The sequence below is a fragment of the Gymnogyps californianus genome, chromosome 2 (assembly GCF_018139145.2).
Source record: "Gymnogyps californianus isolate 813 chromosome 2, ASM1813914v2, whole genome shotgun sequence".
NCBI classification, from domain to species: domain Eukaryota; kingdom Metazoa; phylum Chordata; class Aves; order Accipitriformes; family Cathartidae; genus Gymnogyps; species Gymnogyps californianus.
The window spans coordinates 94232686-94250265 of NC_059472.1; the positions used below are offsets into that span (position 1 = coordinate 94232686).

The 17580-nt window shown below is 54.3% G+C and overlaps 1 protein-coding gene across 1 annotated transcript; it reads right to left on the minus strand.

Moving 5' to 3' along the window:
• Nucleotides 1-5829: 5829 nt before the first annotated feature.
• NRN1 (neuritin 1) lies at nt 5830-13752 on the minus strand. The gene is made up of 3 exons (XM_050892634.1): nt 13698-13752; nt 9309-9453; nt 5830-6151 (listed from the first exon to the last, which is right to left on the minus strand). Exons 1-3 carry the CDS (start codon nt 13750-13752, stop codon nt 5920-5922), a joined length of 432 nt encoding a protein of 143 aa, XP_050748591.1. The 3' UTR covers nt 5830-5919.
• Nucleotides 13753-17580: the final 3828 nt, after the last annotated feature.

A 17580-nucleotide genomic window follows, 5' to 3' on the forward strand; every position in this document is an offset into this window, starting at 1 on the left:
TTTGATCTTTGATGCTTGAGAGATTTAGTAAGTTTTTCACAGTCCTTAATAAATTGATATCATAGGCAAGAAACCTGGAGGCACAAAGTACGATGCACACACAAGCACTTCATATTTTGGTGGCATGAACCTGGAGTTCACATTTGGATAGCATCCCTGTCAGAGGCAAAACTAAGCATTCAAAATCCTTACCTAGGCAGAATGCATATTGACTTCAGGGGGTACTTTTTCCCAGAGAAGGGCTGTGTAAAGAAGGTCAGGACTAGTTGTTTGTCCCCTGCAGCAATGCTGTTTCTCTTGCTGAGGAGACTTCCAGCACCTGTGGGCATGGATTTCTGCTGGTGAATACCAGCACTCAGGTAAACTGATGGTCAGTCTCACCTTGACCTTCAGCAGGCTGTTTCCATCTTTCCTTCGTATCAGCTTAGGAGATAAACAAAAAGCCAAACAAAATAAAACAAAAAATAAAAACTAAAAAGCTAGGGCAGAGGCCACAGGCTGGGTTTCTGATCTTTTAAATCATTTAAACCTATTATTTCTGCAGTATCTCCTGAAAGGCAAAGCCTATGCCAGCACAGCCTGACCATCCATTAGCAAACCCTTAGCTCAGTATGGGGCTTTGAGTAAGATCTCCTAACACAGACCCACCGTGGGGATTTGAGGAGAAAGGAACAGCCGATAACTCACCCATGACAGTGCTGCGTCTCTCTCCCACATCACCTCCAGCTTTTCTTCTCAGTGGTGGAACTGGGCAGTGGAAGGTTCTTAGCCCAAAGCAAACGAAAGCCCCTTGCTGTACCACCACTGCAATGGGCCTTGGGTTGAAACTGTCCCCCAGGAGAGACAGCAGCCAGCTGGAACCGTATTTGCCGACAGCACCATTGATCATCAGCTGCCCGTAGCCTAAAGCAACTCTTTTGGACAGCTAAAATTGCATCTGATTTTGTAACAGACTCCTCTGCAGTCCCCATCACTTTGCCCGCTCCCCCCTCCCTGCAAAAAAAAAACCCCAAACCCGCTCCTTTGCCCTGTGATGAAGAATGAAGTGGCTCTGAAAAATAACCTGATTTGCCACCTCCTCCTGCAAGTCCTGCTAGCCACCTCCTGCACCAGCCTTGCTCTGCAGCAGCCTGCAGGATCTGCAGCTAAGGTGAAGGAGAGAGAAAACCTGGAGGAGGAGGAGGAGGGAGGGGGAAGGCAGAGAGACTGCATACCTAGAAAGCCAGGGCTATTCCTGCTGCCTACCCTGGAGGCACCACCTCTGCACAGGTGGGAGTAACAGAGGGAGAATCTGGCTCTCTGGATTTAACAAGCTCACTTTCCTTTAATTGGGACCCTCAGGCACTGCTGTAGTGCACCTAATGGCACTAATTATTAATGAATCAGCCCTGATGAATAGGAAGGCTGGACTGGCCTCTTGTCTCCTTGAGTTGTCAGCCCATCACAGAGCCTACTGGATTTCACTGGGCAGGAAAGCAACTGCACAGATTTAAACAGGGCTCTAGAAGAGAAGAGGGCTGGGAAAGTCACTGATACATTTGTCCCTAGACTGTGCGAACCAGCCGGGGACCAACAGCATCTTGCTGCTTCTTCTGAGGTGTAGATGTAGCTGCCAGAAAGTCCTGTGGGAAATGGGTACTGCACCTTACTTTTACCCTGCTCCATCCATACCATCCCTCCCTGCTCCCTCCATAAGGACCAAGCCATTTGCCCTCACTACCATTCAGACAGCTTTTCCTCAGTTTTGTGTGTCCTGGCTCAAGCTTTTGCTCCCAGCACAGGCCCGCTCCCTCTAGCTGTTACAGCCTTTGAACAGGAGCAGATGGGAAAGGGACTTTTTTTCCCTCCCCCCTTCCCTTTAAAGCAAAAAAATCGACCGCCACCACCTCAGCCCAGTGCTGGCGCAGTCTCGGAGGGCAGCCCAAGCCGGGAGCAAGGCGCAGCCCTCCCTCCAGGGCTGAGCCAGGCTGCTAAAAGGTGGAGGCTGGCAGGGAGCAGCCGATTGCCAAGCACGGCTTCACCCCGCACTGACGGGGAAGGAAGGAGACAGCTTTCTGCGGCCCTCCGGGGACTGCGGGGCTGCGGTTGCTCAGTCGGAGCTGGGGACAGGAATTAGGGCAGGCAGAGCCGCAATGGCTGCAACCCTCTCCGATTATCCAGCCAGCTAGAAAGGCACCGGCTTGTCTTTTGTTTCAGCTGTGGGTTTTTTCCCTGTTGGTCTGCGTTTATGCTTCCCCCGCCCCCCCCGTGTGTATGTGTGTGTGTATTTTTTGTTTAAGTAGGTGATAATTTTACTGTGGTTACTGTCGACGTTTAATGCTTTTCTGTTTCGTTTTCCCCCTCCCCAGTTGACCAGCTCAAGTTTGCCCAGGAGTTAAGGGGTGTTCAGAGGCTTGAACCTCTCCAGCTTTTGCTACAGCAGCCACTGCCTGGGGCAGTGGGACCAGCCCGGCAAGCGACACCCCAGCCTCCCCCCGCAGCCCTCTCCTGCCAACCCATACAAACCCTACAGGGGAGACAAACCGAGTACGCTCAGTCCCTTTCTGGGACTTGGGGGAGAGCTCCTGTTTCCTTGGCCACAAAACAAGGCCAGACAGAGCAATCATCCCTGGGTTAAACAAAAATCGACCATTGCACTCAGGCTTCAGAAATAACCCCTGAAAGGGGCAGAAAGGGCATCAACCAATGCCTTGCGCATTGAGGGGCTCTTATAAAATGAACAGCGGGGAGGAGGGGAGTTTGTTGGCTGCTCGCGTTCCCCGAAAAAAATACCCAGCTGCCGGCGGGGAAAGCCTCGCTTGCCGGTTGCCCGGGGGGAGCTGAGCCGGCGGGACCGGGGTTTGCTGCCGTCCCTGCCGCCTGTGCGGGAATCCCGGAGGTGCAATGCAGGTTTTTGAGCACCAAATGCCTCCTTGCGCCCCGGCTCGCCCGGGATGCCCCGTGGCCGGCCTGCGCCCCGGGGATGGGCGCCCGACAATTAGGAGCCCGAAACGGGAGACTCCCCGGGAGGTGTCCAGGGGGCGGCAGGAGGGGAGGGAAGAGGCTCGGGCACGGCTACCGGCACCGCCGGGCGCCCTGCTGCTGCCGCCGCCGGCCCCCTCCCGACCCACTCGGCTGTTTTTCTCCGGTTTGCCACCGTTTTATCATTCACCTCAACGGAGGGCTAATTGGGGGATGTGCTAATTACGCAGAGATTATCCATTAGTAATTCGACCTCACGCGAAGATAACTCGAGTCCGCTAACGAGCTGGAAATCGCCCCCTTATTACGGAGTTTCAGCTTTCTTCCGAGGGGTGAGGAAAAGCTGGGAGGCTCCCCTCCCACCGTCCTCCGACGGACGGGCATCGTCCAGCAGCCGGGAAGATGGGGGCCGCGGCGGGAGCACGCCCGGCTGCCTCCCGGCGCCGAGCCGGGGGATGCCGGCAGCGGGCGGGACCGGCGCCCGGGCATCCCGGGGCGAAGCGGGCTGCCTGCCGCCGGCGAAAGGTCCCTGGGGCCCAGGCGGCGGAGACAGCAGGCTGCGGAGCCCCTCGCACCCCAGCAAGGTCTCTCTCTCCCCTCTCTCCTCGGCAGCTGGCATTTCGTGCTACAGGAAATCATAACAGCAGCGCCTGACCTCATGAATAGAGAGATGTGCAGAGAAAAATCAATTTAGGTCTAGATCCTCTGTGGGGAGGGAAAATAACCCAAACCATTTAAACAAGGCTTTGCTCTCCAGGGTTTTCCTTTTTCTTTGGTGGTGGTGGGGATTGAGTCTAGAGGGAGGGCAAAGGAAAACGAAATGCAAGCAGACCTGTGTCTGGCGAAGCGAGGCTGAGCTCTGCAAAGCCCCCCCCCGAACGCACGCATAATGTATTTTATCATTAAAAAATCAACATTGCTTCCAGTGGTAAAGGCGCCTGGCTCCAGTTCCTGAGCGCATTCGTTGCTGGGATTCAATCCGTTTGGGAAATGCAGATTGGCTTGCGACCCACTGTTTGATTTATGAACTGTTACATTTGCTATTGCTTACACATTACATTGCGAACCTTGGGAAGGAAGGGGAGCAGGGAGAGGGGGCGAAGGAGAGAGAGAGACCCTGCCACCCTACACCTTGGCAAAGGAGAGCTATTGCACAGGCAACGGCTCCCCACCGGAATAAATCACCTCAAACCAATTCGCGGCCCCTACCTCCCATCACCCACTCACCCACCCACCCCCGGTCGCCAGCTGGGCTCTCGCCTTCTAAGTAAAAAGGACGTGTTTACTCTTTGATGTGTATTTCTTTATAAAGGCATCAGGCGCCTATAAATAGCCGAGGTTAGAGCAGCTTCTGCTGCGAAATCAATACCCCGTCCCCCCTTCCCCTTGCTCCTTCGGCTGAGCTGCCTTATTAATTATGAAAGGGCTCCTCTGCGCCCCGGCTCCGGCTCCGCAGCCTCCTCCTTAATGGTGGTTGCTCTCCTCCCTCCGCCGGGGCTCCGCACCGCTCCGCGCCCGCACCCGCGGGACCGCCACGCCGCCCGCCGCTGCGCGGGGTTTCCTTCGGCGGCTCCGGGCAGCTGGGAAACGGGGGTGCCGCGTTTCTGGGTTTCGGGAGGAGGAGGAGGAGGAGGAGGGTGGGAGGATTTATAGAATATTTTTAAGAAAGAAATGAGGAGGGGGGGAAAAAAGAAAAAAAAAAAAAACCAGGCTCCGACTAACAATTCAGCCGCCCTGTCCTTGTTTGAACTGAAATTGCCACGTTCATCAAGGGATCGGTTCGGGATTCAGCCTTCCTTGCCTTAAAAGCCCTGTCCTTTTCAAGATACTCTAGACACATTTTATAAAAAGGACGACACCCTCATTTCAAACAATAATTTTTATTTTATACTTCTGTCTATACTTTGTAGCAAATCTTTTTTTGTTATTTTTTTGCTGAATTGACTTTATAATAAACTTTTGTTTAAATTACATTTTTCTTCTCTTTTAAAATCAAGGCTCTTTTTCTCAAAATCATTTTGCTGTTGTTGGTTTTTTGTTTTTTTTTTTCTTTAGGTTTACATTTAAGCCCCCTTTTTGTGATCTCTACGGTTGGATATTCAGGTATTTTACTGGTATGTGTAACATCTAAAACAAAGAGGAGGAAAAAATTAAAGGCAGTGAATTCGGAAAGATGCCTTCGAACAGCAAGTAAAGGTAAACTCTCAGAGATCTGTTAGCAGCATTCCTTCACTCCTCCGGGCATTTAGACACATTTCTTTCTTTCGCTCTTTCCTTCCTTCCTTCCTTCCTTGCTTCCTTCCTTTCTTCCTTAACTGTTCGTTTCCCTCTCTCTCTCTCTCTCTTTTCCCCTTGAGGAAAAATGCTCTTTTTAATTTTTTTTTAAATTTTTTTTTTTGCAGTGGAATGACCAAAAAACAAGCGACTGTGGAGGAAAGATGAGAGATTGTGAATTATTCACCATATGCTTCACACGTGGACATCTACCTTGGATTCATCGCCAGTGCCTTTTTTTTGTCTGCGTTTTTGTTCTCGCCTCGCACACTGCCACATTTTTAGAGGAGCCCGTGGCCCGCCGGGTGGTACCCCGGCCGATTACAACCTTAGCATTAGGTGGCCCAGAGCCGTTCCTGAGATTGCTTTTGCACAACGAGGGCTCGAGTTTGTATTTTTATTTTTTCCTATTTTTGATTCGAAACGATAGTAAAGCTGAGGTCCGATTTGGGCGGCGCGCCGCTGCCTGTTTGGTAACATTTGGCAAATAAAACACAAAAAATAAAGGGAGAACGCTTCCACAGTCCTACATGGGTGTTTCACCATCATCAGCCACCACCACCACCACCACCACCATCATCATCAACCACAGAAAAGCACAACGTCCCCAAAGCAACGGATGGACACTTCCTCTATAGATCCAGCACATGGAGCGGGTGTGGGTGTGAGTGTGCTCGCCCCCCCCTAGAAAGGCAGCCAGGTCACTAGCGCGGCCCACAGAGCCGCCAGCAGCAGCGGCAAAGCCGGCGGGAGGAGGGACGGTGCCGCGCCGCTGCCGCCTCCGCACAGTTCAAATAAGCTGCCTTGGAAATCGAGGTTTTTGGATTCCCGTCTCAATTTCTCCCAGAGGTCTGTCGCTCCTTCCTGGCAATCGGTGAGCGCTGTGAGGGTGCAGGCGTGGAAATCATCCCAGTACCTGCAGGAGGGGAGAGCAGCCGGCATCAAAACAGGCACGCACCCACCTTCCCGAGGGGGGAGAGGGGGGGGCCGCACCCTCGGGCCCGCCGCCCCCGACCCCAAAACGGCGGAGCTGAGCGGAGGCATGCCTTAAAGGGGGGCTGGCGCCCGGCGGGGAGGAGCCGCCGCGTCCCCCGCCCTAAAACCCGGCCCCTGTCCGTCCCGTCCCGTCCCCCCCCCCCCGCCCCCCGAGACACCGGTTTCTGGAAGGGATCCTTGGCCCCTCGCTTTCCCGGGCTGGGCGGGATGGTGCAAAAATTGCTTTGCTGGGTCTCTGCCGGAGGGGGCCTTTGCCCGACGGGGGGAGACGGCATGCACCCGTCGGCTGGCAGACGCCAGCCTAGGAGCCCACGGGCTCGTCCCGAGGGTTTTTCGTCACCGGTGGGAGCGGGCAGATAGGGGCGGGAAAGGCATGGCTTTTCCTAGGCGGGAGGCGGTATCCTGGAGGGTCCCGGTGCGGCGTTAGAAACCCTGGGGAGGGATCCCCCGGGGCGGGAGCGGGCCCTGACTGCAGGGGCAGGAAGGGAGGAAGAGGAGGAGGAGAATGAGGAGGAGGAGGGGAAGGAGGAAGGAGCATCTTCCCCTCCTGGGCGCCCCGCACCGGCCCGCGGGCGGGGAGCAGCGGGAGAGACTCCTCATCCATGGCCAGGGGTCTATAGGCAGCGAAGGATTTCTCCTTCCCCAGGATAATATCCAGCTGTTCCCACATGTTTTTCCTTTTTCTTTTAATTCCCTTCTTCCCGGGGACTGGACCGGGGTTTGCCGCCGGGGCAGGACGCGTCCCACTGCCCCACCTGGGGGGACGGGAGGCCTTTCCTCTCCGCGTCTGGGTTATCGAAAATCAACCCGAATTTGCCCTCTGCTTCCTATTTCCCCCTTGCCTCAAGGCAGGCGCCTGCAAATTTGGGTCTTGATTTTTTTTTTTTTTAAAGTAGTCCTACAGCCTCTAATTTATGAGCACTCTAAGCTGGTTGTAGACTCCCAATGTTTGCTACATTTGTAATAAATAATGAGATACTGAGAAGGCAGAGTCTGAGAGTGTGCCTCTCCTGCAGTATTTCTGCTGTAATTGCATCTCCCAAAGGAAAATTAAATCTTTCCCCATCTTCTTTCAATACACATCCCAGCACAGGGCGAAAGCAATCGGGTGGTGGGAGGTGATCGGGAAAAGGATCTTGCTTGGAAAAGAGGTACTATTTACAGGTCGGGACCACCTCTGGTCCGGCACTTCAGGGCCAAAGGACATCATATTCGGACGCTGCTGCCCCTGGGTATTTATTCCTCATGCAGAACACAAGGTAAACCACAACCCAGCATTTATAGCGAGGTGCCAGCCTTAGGAGGCGCTTGGCTTAGAAATCCCTAGGTAGGAAGAGAAGAGAGGGGGGTTACAGAGTTTTCTTTTCTCTTTTCTTTTCTTTTCTTTTCTTTTCTTTTCTTTTCTTTTCTTTTCTTTTCTTTTCTTTTCTTTTCTTTTCTTTTCTTTTCTTTTCTCTTCTCTTCTCTTCTCTTCTCTTCTCTTCTCTTCTCTTCTCTTCTCTTCTCTTCTCTTCTCTTCTCTCTCTTCTCTTCTCTTCTCCTCTCCTCTCCTCTCTTCTCCTCTCCCTCTTCTCCCCTCTTCTCCCTCTTCTCCCCTCTTCTCCCCTCTTCTCCCCTTTCCTTTCCTTTCCTTTCCTTTCCTTTCCTTTCCTTTCCTTTCCTTTCCTTTCCTTTCCTTTCCTTTCCTTTCCTTTCCTTTCCTTTCCTTTCCTTTCCTTTCCTTTCCTTTCCTTTCCTTTCCTTTCCTTTCCTTTCCTTTCCTTTCCTTTCCTTTCCTTTCCCTCTCACCTTCCCATTTCATGTCCTTCGTTTTCTGATTTTCGCGAAGCAAAAGCAGAAAAAAACTATTCCAAACATATTTATGTCTAAGGACCTTATCTCGTTTCTAAATATGATTTTCTCCTTTTTTTTTTTTTTTGTTTGCTTGTTTTTTTCGGTGGGCGGATTTTGCGCCGGAAAACAGCAATGGGGAGACGGGAGAATACCCTGTGCAGCCGGATTTCCTCCCCCCCCCCCCCCCCCCAGACGTATTGAAAATGCCTGTTTCTGCCTCCCTGCCCGGGACGCGAGACCCCGAAGCGGGGCGGGCGAGGCCGGAGCTGGCGGGACCCGGCAGCCGCCCCAGGTTTCCCTCCCCCTGCTAAGATCCGCTGCCCTGAGCTCTGGGGAAAACTACCCCAAATTTAGGGCTCCTCCAACTGTCCCAGTTTCTCCAGCTTCGGAGAGGAAATGGGAAGGAGGGAGGCAGGAGCCGATTTTGCAAGGCGAGCTCTTTTTCTCCCTTCATTATTTTTTGTTGTTGTTTTTTTCCTTTTTATTATCATTATTTTTCCCCTTTATCATTGCCCCTTCCTTCTCCTCCCCTCTGTGCCAGGAGCGGGGCTAAACTGGGGGGAAAAGGAGTTTCCCCGGGGGCTGGGGGGGGGGGCCGAGCGGCGCAGGGGGGTGGAGGAGAGCGGCCGCTGGGACGGCCATCCCTCTGCCGCTGGGTGATTAATATTGTGGCTGGGCTCTTTTCTTTTTAATTACATTTTGTTTTCCGAGGAATCGCCTCCCCAGCGCCGGCTGTCCCCGGCCGGGGTGAGCTGCCTCCCCCCGGCCTGCCTCTGCCTTCAGCGCCCGGGGGGACCCCGGAGCCTGCTAGTGAGCGTGGGTCCCAAAGGCAGCAATAAGGAAAGGGATAACAACCCCCGTGCAGCTAATGTCAACACCCCAGTGTAAAGCAGGAGAAGGGAAAGAACACAAGCGAGGAGCTAAGGAGGGGAGGAAGAAAAAAAAAAGAAAGAAAGAGAAAAGAAAAAAACCCACCCAGATTCACGGAGGAAAAAACTAAAAAAGACATTGTAAAAACTCCCTCCAGACTTCACTGTTCCCCAAGCCCGGCCTGTCCCCATGGCAGTGCGCTTGGAGGGACCCTGGAGCAGAGAATCCAACCCCAAAAGCACCAAACCCCGCGTTACTTCTGTTGCTTCCCTTCCCACCGCCACCATCCAACCTCGCCCCCCTTGCCCGGCCCTGGGTGACCCCCTCGTCCCGTTCTCCCCCCCGCGGCCCCGAAGGAGAGAGGAAAGACCTACGCGCAGATCGTTTGGAGATTTCTCTTGTCGTCCAGGTCCTGCGGGTAGTTGGCCATGTTATCGCCCAGCCGCAGCAAACAGTCCGAGAAGCCCCTAAAGACCGCATCGCACCGCCCCGCCGCTCTCACCGCCTGCACCAGGTACGCTGGGGGGGGCAGGGGCACAGGTCAGCTCCGCCGGCTCCCCGCCCGCCCCGGCCCCCCGCTCCGCCGCCCCCACCTCGCCCCTTCCCCTCCCTCTCTCCCCCCCCCCCCCCCCATTGCTAAAGGCGCGCCCCGCCGGGCAGCGGCGATCTGGGGCAGGAGGAGGGCGGTGGGACCGAGCCAGGGTCGCCATCGGGCACTCGGGGACATGAGTCCCTTTTTGCTTTTTTAGCACAGGGGTTTTCGGTGCCCGTGGAGTCACGGCGTTGATTTCAGTCTTTTTTTTTTTTTTCTTCTTTTTTTTTTTTTTTTTTTTTTTTTTGACGGGCGAGGAGGAGGGAGGATAGGTGAAGGTGGGCTGCCTGCTTCTCCCTGGACTTGCTCCTTTGTTAGAAAATTCCACCTCGAAGCAGCAGGCGCGTTTCTCCGTACAAACACTGGCGCACACACACGCACACACACGGCTCCTTATTGCCCAGGTCGCTTGGCAAATACCGTGCAAGACGCAGCGGGAAAGAAAACAATAAAAATAAAAAAAATCACGAGAAAGACCTGCCATAAAGACACGAAAAGAAGGGACCCCAAAGCCACGCACGCAGCTGCGAGGGCGCCGGCCCCGCGGCTGCTTGGGCTCGGAGCAGCGGGGCGGGAAGGGGCAGGGATGAATCCCGCTCCCTCAAACCTGCTGCCTCGGGCATCCTTCGGGATTGCGCTAGGAAACGGCGCTCGGTTAAATACAATAGTAACAAACCCAAGAACAACCGCCTGCAAACGGGGAAAGAAAATGAATTACGGCGTGCGGGAGATGGCTTTTGCCCCCCGACCCCCTCCCCCGGGTGTCCGCGGCTGCCGAGCCAGGCCCCGCCGGGGGACGGGACGGGACGGGACGGGACGGGACGGGACGCGGGGACACTGCTGCTGCACGACGCGGCCCGCGGGACTCAGGCCACGGCCTGTGCAGCCGCACCGCACCGCGCACACGGCCGCAGCACCCCGCGCCGCAGCCGCAGTCGGGGCGGAGGGGGGGGGGAGCGGCGGTGGGTGCTGATCCTAACCGCTCTCCTGCCAGTGACAGGGGTTTGGGGACGCCGCGGTGTCCCTAGGCCCGGGCTCGACCCCGGGCAGCGCAGCTGGGATGTCGCTGCGGCCAGCGGGGGCGGGAGGGGGCTGCCCCTCTCCCTTTCGGAGGAGGCCCCGGCCGCCCACACAGCCGGGGGGGGGGGGGCGGGGTGTGTTGGGGTGGGGGTCCCCTCCCGACCCGTATCCCCAGGGCATGCCTGTGGCGGGATGCGTGTGTGTGTGTGTTTCCCTGCCGGGCACTGGTTACAAGCTAAATGGCTGACTCCAAAAGAGGCTGTTTCAACCCAGATCCCCCTCTTGCCGTTTGATTCATCGCGAACATGACTTGGTGGCCACTCCCCTCTACACACACACCAGCACCAGCCGTCACATCAAACCCCCAGCAGGCTACAGACATCGGCTACGGTTGGAAAAAAAGCCAGGCAAACAAATAGAGAAGAACTGAGGACCATCCCGAGGGTAAAACCATGTCCTATAAAATCCGCGCCATCCCACTCCGGCAGCTACAGCGGGGAAGGGGAGGGGAATTTGCTACGAATTTCTCCAAAAACGTGACGGGCTGCGCTGAAAATACGGGGGCCGAAGCGGAGCCCTGCCTCGGGCAGGGGACGGAGTGTGGTAGAGGGTCAGATTTGGGACCAGCGGGGCTCAGAGCATCCCGCCCCTCCGAGGGGCGGCCTGCTCCTGTGTGCCCGCGCCGCTCCCTCCGCACAGGGTACCCCCAGTCCAGAGCCGCCCTAAACCTCACCAATAAAAAAAAAAGAAAGAAAAGCACGGTCCTGTCCGGTTAAACGACAGCGGGATTTCTCTTGAACTAGGTCGCTTGCGCTTTGCCGCGGCCCCGGCCTTCCCCCCCCCCCCCCCCCCCCCGCCCCCTTCAAAGACAAGAGTGTGCAGCAATTTGCAATGCAGCAGGACCGCAGGAGCCATCCATAACGGACCGTGCCCCCTCCCGAAACCCGCTCCCCGTCCTCTCACTCCGCCTGCCCTTTAGCTGCGCCTGGTCCGTCCCTCCTTGTCCCTGGGCGCCTTCCGCGGAGACTCAGTCCCCGCGTCCTCCCCCCCCTCCCCATCCCCACCCCCACCCCCCCCGCCCCGTCACCTCCCGAAATGTCAGGGATTTCGGACAGCTCCAATCCCCTCTGCCCAAATAAATAAATAAATAAATATTTTTTTCCCCTTTTTTTTTTTTTAAGTCCCGATGCATAGACATTTCGGGAACGAGCCGAACATCCGTTTCACACGAGCCGTTACCGGGGACGGGGCAAAGGCAGACGGCCCTTTGCAAACCCCACACCGACAACCAGAAGCTGATTTCGGGGGAGGGGGAAGTGGGGGGAAGGTTACCCGAAATACCGAAGGAGGAGCAGAGAGGAGAAAAGCCCTCCACGAGCTTCAAAGCCGTCCTCTCCCAGGGCACCGCAAAGCGACCGCACCGCCACCATCTCCGCGGTGTGCAGCAATATTTGGGGGTAACTTTCCAAATGACTGCTCATGCTCACGCCAGCCCGGGGACGGCGATTCCCAGCGACTCTAGCTACCTTTTGAAATTTCGCCGTGAATAAAATCCTCCCTCGGTTGAATCAAATAAACACAAATGAGAGAAAATCCTCCTCCTCCAAATGAACAAACAAAAAATGCAAGGACTGAAATTAAGAACAACATCCAAATAATGCCTTCCCCCTTCATTCTCTGACAGTACAGAAAATGGCCTTCTGAAGAGTTCAGCCTCATTTAAAATGGAATGGTAATACGAATAGAGGGGTCTGCATCGTATATCCACATTTTCCAGAGGTCAACATTTCATCGCAATATTTCTTATTTTTTTCTTTTCTCGATGAGGAAATGTTCAAGGCGTTTTGCCTCCTTCTTCCCTCCCTTTCTTGTTCTCCCTCCCTCTTTTTTTTTCTTTTTTTTCCTTTTTTTTCTTTTTTTTTTTCTTTTTTTTGTCCCTCTTCTTTCTTTTGGTACCCACAAAATGCTGCAGAGATTGTCTGGAAAGGAGGGTGACCGAGCAAAAGGATCTCTAAATAGCAATGCCGAGCATTTTTTTTATTGTAGCAGAATTCCTTTGCAGGCAAATATTTTCAAAGGTCTCTTCACACCTGACAATCTGGATAATAAAAGACGCGCTTTAATCGCTCTTTCCTTGAAGCCCGGTTTTGGATCATGCTCAGGAATATACATAATATATAATCTTTAAAATTTGCCTGTACAGGACCAAAGTGGTAATTAACTTGGAGATTGTTTAATGTCTGTAATTCGAAAAATTTTCAGCAAAGAAATGTTGAATAAAATGAACCTGAGAGCAAACCAACAAAAAGAACCAGCGAAAACCCCAGGATATTAAACAAAACCAGCAACGACCACACAAAAACACATACCGGCGTGGAGGGAAACCTGTTCTATTTTAAGTAACTTAGCATGCATAGAAATTTTTTGGACCCGCTCGTCTTTTGACAGCGGTTCTCCGAGTACAAAATTAACGATCGGGCGGTGGGACTTTGCGATTTTAAAATAATTTTTATTTGTTTAATCCCCACATTCGGGTGGATTTTTTTTTTTAAGTTAGTGATGGGTTTTGTTTGGTTTTAGGCTGCTCTGCAAATGGGAAAGCCTCCAACTTCCCAAAGGGAGCCCTTCGCCTGTCCCCTGATTTTCTGCAAAAAAACTTTCCAGCTAGATCTCTCGCAAGCCATTTTGTGCCGGTTCTTATTTCTCTGTCCCTCGTGGGAGGGGGAGAGATTTCTTAGCACTGGAGTCCCCAAATTGTCGGTGGAAAGGAATGCAGGGGATATCCGAAAAGCAGATACAAACGCAGTCGTTCGTGGGGACGGAGAGAACAGGAGGGGAAAAAAGGAGGAAGAATAAGAGAGGAGGAAAAAAAAAGGCGAGGTACGAATGAGCATGCACTGATTTAGGAAAAGGAACAACAAAAGTGATTTAAGACGAATAAGAAATCGGCTCCCTTTCCTGCGGACCCCCCCTGCCTTGACAGCGTGAAGAACCGCGAAGATGCCACCGGGAAGGAGGCAGAGGGAGCGGGGGTCCCTCCGCCGCCCCAAACCGCGGCCGTCAGCGCAGGTTATTTCGACATTCCGCTTCTGCATGCATCAGCCGGGCTTTGGTGCACACAACTTGATACCGAATTTGGCAGTCCACTTACCTATCTGTACAGCAAGGATCAGAGAAATATATCTGCCGTTCAACTTAAGTCCCATCCTACATTTAGTAAAACCATTTGCGGCTGCAGATCTTTAAATAGTTACTTTGGAGAACGTGGGGGAAAGCTGAAAAATAGGCATTGCCAACAAGTTCCGAGCAGCGGAGGACTTTGCAGACAAGAGGGGGGGAGACAAGAGGAGAAAGAGAGAAAGAGGGAGGCAGAGGGAGAGGGCGAGGAGGACTAGCTGGGAATGGTTCGCTCCATTAGGAGGGGGCGGAGGAAGTACAGCCTCACGCCCACCACCGGCCCTGACGCGGGGGGATGACACGGACCGGGTTTTTTTCCCCTTCTTCTTCTTCTTTTTTTTTAAATGTGCACCTTGGAAGAGAAACGCCATTTATAGGCATCACAGGCTGGATTTATCCGCTCTCCCCGTGTCCCCCCGCCCCATTAATCGCCGAGAAACTCCCCCCCCCGCGCGCGCTCCTCCTGCCCCGCGTAGCGGCGGGGGGGCGGCAGCCGGGACCGTCCCCCGGGACGGGAGGGATGCGGGGGCGGGGGGGGACACACACACGCACACGCACATCCCCCCCCCCCCCGTCTCCCCCACACGCAGACGGAGGAGCCGCCCCCCCGGGGGTGGGGATAGCACGGCAGAAACCCCCCCCGCCCCGGGCCGCCCCGTCGGGGCTGGCCGGCCCGGCCCCCGCGCTGCGGAGCGGGGAAGAGGAAAGGGAGGTGCGGGGGTCCCCTCCCCCTGCCCGCCCCTCCCCCACCATGACGTCATCCCCCAGGCTGAGGTGGGGGGGCGGGGGGGAGCTGGTCTCTCCCGGCCCTACGGCCTGTGCTCAGTCCCGGTGGCAGCAGCCCGGCTGTGGGACTGCAGAGGGTGGCGTGGGGAAAGGGGTCACGCGTGGGGTAGCCCTTGGGAGCCGCAGTGGGGCCGGTCTGTGGCTGGGGGCCGCCGCACCCCATCCTTTGGGGATAGGCCACAGGTGTGGCCGGGCTGGGCGGAGGGGATGGTGCTGGGCAAGGCTACGCGGAGCCCTGCCCAGGACAGGGCTTGGTCTGGGGTGTTCCTACAGCCTGATGCCCTCCTGGGACCCTTCTCAAGGCCATCCCCTCCAGCAGCCTGAGAGGAACGTAAACGTGCTGGCATGGGCTTCTCCCGGTGCAAAGTAACCAGCCAAAACCCATCCTACAGCCTTTCCCCGGGGCTCTTCCACTGCAAAGTTATTCCCCCCCAGCTCAGCCCTGACCTTCACCAGCCATCTGTAGCATCTCCAAGAGCCAAAGGGGGACTGGTCGGAGTGAGAACTACTGTTGACCTTCACTCCTCCTGGTCCCAGGTCCCTGCCTCTCTGCAATCCCACTGTGCTGGCAGTGCTGCGGAGCCCTGAACCACCTGGGTTACCAGTTGGTCCCTCTCTTTTACAAACCACCTGTGACAATCCTCAGACCTCAGTGACAGAGGGACAGCAGCTGCCAGGCTGGGTCCCCATGATCCCCATGGGCTGCAAATGCCTGAAGCCCACCAGGCGAGGACAGGGATTGCACGGGGTCAATGAATCAGTGCAACTGGAAGTTAAGAAAACTGGAGGGCAAGATGAAAAGCTTCCTTGCTGAGAGCTCCATTCACAAAATAGTGCAGGTGAATGCCATTGCCTCTTTAGGTCTGCCTAATGCGTGCAGAGGCAGCCTGCATGCACGTCCTCTTAAAGCCATCATGAAACCCCAACCCCTGTTTCTTCAAGTGGAAAGCAGGTATAATGTTGGGTAATTACGCTAGCAGTCAGCTGGGGCCTGCAGATGAAAAACGCTGGCTTGTCTCCTCTGCACCTTCCCACTATTCCTTTTTGTTCCACTTTTTCTTCCTATTTATAGACCTCTGCTGTGGATGGTGAGCCGGATTAGAGGACAGAGCTGGCTGAAAGCTAACGTGAGGAATTAAAAAACCAAAAGTTCATTTTCAGGCAGCTCCGAGAGCCAGCTCAGCATGTGGACACGTGGTAGTGAACGCAGTGCGAAGCACAGGCAGTGGGTGCTGTGTCCCCTGGCAGCTTGCCCTTCCATTTGCTCAGCCATGAAGATGCAGCCTAGAGTAGAGCTGTCTTTTACACACTCCTGAAGACATTGGTGGCAGCAAGGAGGCTAAGGCTAGGCTTTGGACTGTGCACTATGTTCTCTTTCAAAGGAATGAAAGGTTTAAGCTAGAGCTAAGGCCAAACGCTTTTACCCAGCTCTTTGCTGCTGTGGTAATGGGTGCTTTTGTAGTGCAAGAGGGAGACTGAAGTGGATATCAAAATGTGGAGCCCTGTCCTTTTCCGAGAAGGATAAGTTAGATAGCCCAAAAGACCTTTTATGTCTCACAGTCAGTGCATTATCAGCATAAAAAAGGAAGAGGATGAAAGGAGTGTGGGTTGAGGTACATGGATATAAACACTGAACCTACCAGCTCTTGGCAGCTCGGCCACTTGTGGCTGTGTTTGCTGTTAAGAAGGACAAGGCACCCTTGCAGGAGCACCAGGTTGTGGAGGCTGCAGCAAGAGGAATTTCTCGTTTCATTCCTCTGCCCTGTTGATAACTGTATTGGTTTATTTGTACATTCATATCTGCTATGGTTTTGTCTGCTACATCTTTTTCTGAGGGCAGACAAGCTATAGCTTCGGGTTAAAGGTTGGGCTGGCTCCAAGAGGCTTGCATTGAACGTGACTTTGACATTACACTATGTAAATCTGCTTTGGAATGAACTTCAGGGCAGTTTCCAATGGACAATCAGGAAAAGTTTAGTATCTGGCTTTTGGTACGTCCATCACTGCTGAAATGACTGGAGCCTCTGGCAATCTGGCCACAAATCTCGTAAGAACAGGCGTTTCTGGGGGATTTCTGGCCAAACAACAACAACAAAAGATCTAACAGCTAGAGGCATCAATTACAGAGGCAAAAAGGGCCTGGCCAAATTCCTCTAAATGTTCTTGACTGTTGGGGCAGTCCAGCTCCGTCTGAAATTCAAGCCCGGCTCCAGCCTTACCACCTTCCGTGCCCCAGGAAGGGGCCCGTCCCGCTATAGATTCTGAACAAAAGCCAGCGGTTTCAGCCCATCTCAAATAGCAGCACTCTCAGCTCTGCTGGGAGCCGGGGAGCAGGATGAAGTGGGGACAGTTGTTTATCAAACTACCTTCCCCCCCTCCCCCCCATTGTATTAGAAGGTGCTTGAATATCAGCACGTCTCTGAGAGACATCATGTATGTTTTAGAAGAGGCGCTTCTGATGGTGCCTTGCTCAGTCCCTGTTAGGACAACTTGCTCACCAGCACGATTTTGCCCTTGTTTTTGAGAAAAAGGGCTCCGTCCTCACGGCAGCCTCATGCTCCGCTTGTTAGGGTTGGCAGCATTGTCATCCCACAGCCGCGTGTGATCGCTGCCGTGGCGGAGGCAGACGGACAGAGCCCACGACTGCTGGCCAGATATAGCTCTGCCAGAGATAGCAGCAAGTGCAGCGTGGGCTGCACCGTGTGCCGGAGTGGCTGGGTAAGTATTTGGGTGGGCAGCCCTGCGCTGTCACTGCCGGGCGGAGAGCAGCATGCTGGGCAGCTGATTTAAAGCGAGCTCAGCTCCATCTAAATCATCTACCACAAGGGGACCCACCGCGTTTAGCGGATGTGTTTCTCATTTAGCTTTCGGCTGACTGTCATGGCTGAACCTCAAAAGAGGCAGCCGGCTCAAGGTAGCAGAGAGCTGCTTTCCCTGGCAAAGCTGGCTGCATCTCTGCATTTCTTTTTCCCTTCATCCTTTTTTTTTTTAATGCAAAGTATCTCTTCAAACAGCTCACACCATGGGCTCCTCAGTTCACGGTTGCGGGCTAGTAATAGGGATAAAAACTA

What these genes read in the sequence shown, in the direction of transcription:
- NRN1 (XM_050892634.1), bottom strand. Translation starts at nt 13,752, where the DNA reads ATGGGACTTAAGTTGAACGGCAGATATATTTCTCTGATCCTTGCTGTA. An exon ending in GATCCTTGCTGTACAGATAG is followed by an intron (nt 9,454 to 13,697) that starts GTAAGTGGACTG and finishes TGCCCCCCCCAG; the next exon opens with CGTACCTGGTGCAGGCGGTG. An exon ending in AATCTCCAAACGATCTGCGC is followed by an intron (nt 6,152 to 9,308) that starts GTAGGTCTTTCC and finishes CCCCTCCTGCAG; the next exon opens with GTACTGGGATGATTTCCACG.